At 51.7% G+C, this 4,335-nt stretch overlaps 1 protein-coding gene across 1 annotated transcript; it reads right to left on the bottom strand.

Annotated features, from left to right (window-relative positions):
• Nucleotides 1–1,540: 1,540 nt before the first annotated feature.
• Nucleotides 1,541–3,992, bottom strand: LOC125548497 (probable leucine-rich repeat receptor-like protein kinase At1g68400). The gene is made up of 2 exons (XM_048712081.1): nucleotides 2,526–3,992; nucleotides 1,541–2,434 (listed from the first exon to the last, which is right to left on the bottom strand). The coding sequence occupies exons 1-2, from the start codon at nucleotides 3,838–3,840 to the stop codon at nucleotides 1,815–1,817; spliced, it is 1,935 nt and encodes a 644-aa protein (XP_048568038.1). The 5' UTR covers nucleotides 3,841–3,992; the 3' UTR covers nucleotides 1,541–1,814.
• Between the last annotated feature and the right edge of the window lie 343 nt (nucleotides 3,993–4,335).

Here is a 4,335-nt window from a genome sequence, read left to right on the forward strand (position 1 = left end):
TAGTGACATACAGTGAATTTTTCTCTTTAAAAAATAGAATAGCTAACTGGGGAACGTTAGATTTTTTGACATCCCAGCGAACAACACGACTACTGTTGGATTGAAATAACCGGAGAATGGAACGATAGTCGGGCAATTGGCTGCCGGTTGCGTTTTTACATTTTTTATAGCTGGAGATGCAAATTTGCACCACGAGGTGTTGTAGTTTACATCTCCGGGAGGCGGAGATGTAATTTTTTTTGCATCTACATGATCTGTTGGAGAGGTGTTTTTGACCCTCGAAGATGTAATAATTAGTTAGTTTTGCATATATATATTTTCTATTGGAGATGCTCTAACACTGTTCTCTATATGTAAGTTGCATGTTTTTAAATTTTGGCCAATCATATCTTTGTCTACCATTCTTTGTGTTGAGATTTGTGTTGTCTTTTTGGTTGTTGTTTGAAGATGGGTTGGGCTTAAATTTTGACTTACCCCTATATTGGGTCTGTCATTTTTTTATTGGGCTTTAAGCCTGGTATCCCTTGCCTGTTTTTTTCTTTCTGTTTTTTGTGTGTTTGCTTTTGTTTTATGCTTTTTAGTTGGAGTTTTCTTTTTGTTATCGGTATTTGGGAGGTTGGGTGAGTATATATGTATACGTGTGAGTACTATACAAGATGTGTTCAAATTATACAAGAGGGCGATGATTTCATTATTATATGTTTATTCTTGCATATTATTAAAAGTGCAATTTTGATGCAAATTTTTATTTATTTTTCATTATATTTATTCTTTTAAGGGTAATACCAATGTCACTAATTCATTATTTCTTAGAGAGCATTTATAAGAAAATACTTTTAGTGTAAGTATACACACAAGTACTATACAATGTGTGTAAATTATACTAAAGTGTGGAAATTTCACTATTATATGTTTATTCCCGCCTATTATAAAAGGTGCAATTTCAGTGGAAATTTGTGTCATTTTGTTTTTTGAAGCGTGATGCCAATGTCGCTAATTCATTCCTACTTGGAAAACTTTAGTTTTTCATTCTTTTTTAGTTCTGATTTCACTTTTTCTTCTTGAAGGGTAACACCAATGTCACTAATTAATTCTTTCTTAGAGAACCGGAGTGAGCCAATAGTAAAAACATGCAAACGGCAATGTAATAAGCCATAATAAAACTTATATCAAATCCGAGATGGGACATGGATGAATTGTGTAATGAAACAATAGCGGAAACATGTAAAATTGCAATGATATGAAAATGATTTCATATAAAATAATATGCGAAGAGAACACTTTTGGTGCCCAGCCCAACCATGAAAAGATAATTTAACAAAATGATATGAAACTTATTTGAAAGCTCCCAAAAAATAGAAATGAAACCCGCATGAATTAATACTGAAATCTGGAATGAAAAAATAGCGAAACCGCGTAATGAAAAAAGAATGAAACATGTGAAAATACAATGAGTGCAATAGTTTCATATAAGTTTCATAATTTGAATTTGATTTTTTTTCAAAAATGTTTAAAATTGATCTTGTTTTGAACATTTAAATACTATGAATACTAGACGAAGCCCGCTAGACGTACATCCCCAACGGAAACTTTTACAAAAAATGTTCAAGAATGCTAGACGTACGGGAAACTTTTACAAAATTAACGGACTAACCTTCTCCCCTCCCTAATCTCCCCCCTGACTTTCAGGGTGGGGCCGCTTCATCTTAATAACCAATCAACACACCCCACCTCAGCCTAGCCCGTAAAACTCCTGTAAATCCCGCCTGCCGGAAAGGAGCATGCAAGCAACTCCTGGTGACTTGTGCGCAGGATCAAGAGCTTGAGGCGGTGGTAGACTTGGTGGTGCCCTCAGACGCGCAAGGAGACGAGTCGTAGGAACACCCAGCTTGCGATGGGGAAGCAGAGCACTTGCTCCTCTTGCTCCCCCTGTCCCTGATGTCCTCGATCATCTTGGACACCACAGCCATCCTCGGCCGCTCCCTCGGGTCGTCGGCGGCACAGAGCAGCGCCACCTGGAGGAGCGCCACCATCTCGTCCTCCGCGCCCCTGGTCCGCAGCAGCTCCACGTCGAACACCTCGGAGGTCCACTCCTCCCGCACCACCGTCCGCACCCACCGCGGGATGTCCACGTTGCCCTCCTCCGGCGACCGGCCCGTGAGTATCTCCAGCAGGATGACCCCGAAGTCGCGCACGTCCTGCTTCTGCAGGGCCTTCTCTGGCGGTGGCGCCGGCACGAGCAGCTGGAGCAGCGCGAAGTCGGACACGCGCGCGGTGCCGCCGGCGTCGATGAGGATGTTGGAGGAGGTGAGGTGGCGGTGGGCGAGCCTGGAGCCGGACACGCCGTGGAGGTAGGCGAGGCCCTGCGCCGCGTCCTGCGCCAGCCTCAGCCTCGTCTGCCAGTCCAGAGGGGCTCGTGCCGGTCCCCTGTTCTCTGTCGAATCCACTCGTGTGCAGACATCCCTTAGAAAAAAGATGTGACGACTGACGAGCTCGCAAGTGCGTTGGCTGATGGGGCTGCTTACCATGCAGGAGGCTGTGGAGGCTGCCGTTGGGGATGTAGTCGAAGACGAGGAGAAGCTCCTCCTCCGACGCGTAGAACGCGCGCAGGTCGACGATGTTGGCGTGCCGCCACGATCCCATCTCCCTCGCCAGTTGCCTCCTCCGGCCCTCGTCCTCCCGGGCCGCGCCTTCCCTCCTCCTCAGCCTCTTCACCACCACCTCGTCGCCCTTGGTCTCCTCGACGCCGGCGTCGCCCACGTCGTGCTGGCCTCCCATGACCACGCGGTATGTCGTCGCGGCGGCGCCTTTGCCCAGCATCTCCGCGGCTCCCATCATGAGCGCCCTCACGTCGAACTCCTCGCAGCACCCGTCGAAGCGCACCGTCTCCTCCCGCGACGCCGACATCGAGCTGGTGCGCGAGTTGGCGCGCGGCCGCGTCGACTTCTTGTTCTTCAAGCACAGCACGGCGCACAGTGCCGCGGCGATCAGCGTGGCGACAGCTGCGCCCACCGCCGCCATTATCATTACCACCATCCACCGGTCGTGGGAACTCCTCCTCCCCTGTCCGCCGGCGTGCACTCTCTGCTGCTGTCCGTCGCACCGGCGGCGCAGCGGGGCACCGCAGAGCTTGGGGTTGCCCAGAAACGATGACGCCGGGAAAGCCGCGGCGAGTTGGTTTGGAATCTGCCCGCTGAGCTTGTTACCGGAGACGTTGAACTCGGCTAGCTTTGGCATCGACTCCAGAGAGCTGGGCACGCGTCCGACGAACGAATTGCGTGCCAGATGCAGTGTCACGAGCGCGCGGAGGCGATGGCCGATCTCCGGCGGAATGGTGCCAGCAAGTCGATTGCCGGAGAGGTCTAGGCGGCGCAGATGGCGAAGTCGTAGGATGGACTCAGGGAACCGCCCGGAGAAGCCATTTCCGGAGAGGTAAAGGAGTTTGAGGTGCGGCGCCAAGGGAGAGAAGTCGACGTCACGGAGCGATCCCGTGAAAGTGTTGTTCTTGAGGCTAAGGAACGAGAGCGAAGGGAGATCAGCGAGCGCCGCGATGGCGCCGGCATGCCCACCAAGGCCGAGGCCCTCGAGAACAACACGACGGACACGGGAAGTGGCGGAGGAGGAGGACGACCTTTGGCAAGTGACGCCGCGCCACTCGCCGGAGCAGGGGTCAGTGGACTCCGTCCAGGAATCGAGCGCGGCGGTGCCAGTGCCACGCCCGGCTCCAGCGCACGCCGACTTGAAGGCGAGCAGCGACGCCGCGTCGGGGCTCGCGGCAGGGGAGGAGGCACGGGCAGCTGCGAGGAGCGCCAGAATCAAGAAGAGCACGCGTAGTGCCATGTAGAAGATCAGAGATTGCAGGGCTTGGATCGAGGAAGGCGAGAATGTATGCAGCAGAGCAGGCCACAGTAGGGACGCGGAGGAGGTGTTGATGGTGCAACGGCCGAGTGCGTGATGGATTAATGGCCAATGTGGGAGGAGGGAGCGAGGGAGGTCCAGGAGGGAAGGGCGCGGGGGGTGATGATGACGCGGGAACGTGAGCGACGTGAGCTCATTTGTCCTCGAGGGGATTGGAGCCAAAGCAGAGGGGAAACTGCTGGCGGTGCAACAAACGCTCTCTGTTTAAAATCTGCGAGCATACACGAACGCGCGGCGCCTAAAAAACAGTTTACAGCGTTGGAATAGTCAGCTTTTGCACGCCGCGATGCGCTGGCTCCAGCGGCCGCTGCAAAATATAGCGCGCCCGAGTCGCTTCAAAGGACGTGCTAAACTGCGGTGCGCACGAGCAGCGGACGCTTGCCATATATTGCATTTTGGAGACAATATAAAAATATT

This window comes from Triticum urartu, chromosome 3 (assembly GCF_003073215.2).
Source record: "Triticum urartu cultivar G1812 chromosome 3, Tu2.1, whole genome shotgun sequence".
In the NCBI taxonomy this organism is placed as follows: domain Eukaryota; kingdom Viridiplantae; phylum Streptophyta; class Magnoliopsida; order Poales; family Poaceae; genus Triticum; species Triticum urartu.

Excerpts from the sequence above, each read along its gene's own strand:
- LOC125548497 (XM_048712081.1), bottom strand. The coding sequence starts at position 3,840 with ATGGCACTACGCGTGCTCTTCTTGATTCTGGCGCTCCTCGCAGCTGCC. Across the intron at positions 2,435-2,525 it reads CCTCCACAGCCTCCTGCATG|AGAACAGGGGACCGGCACGA; the intron begins GTAAGCAGCCCC and ends TGGATTCGACAG.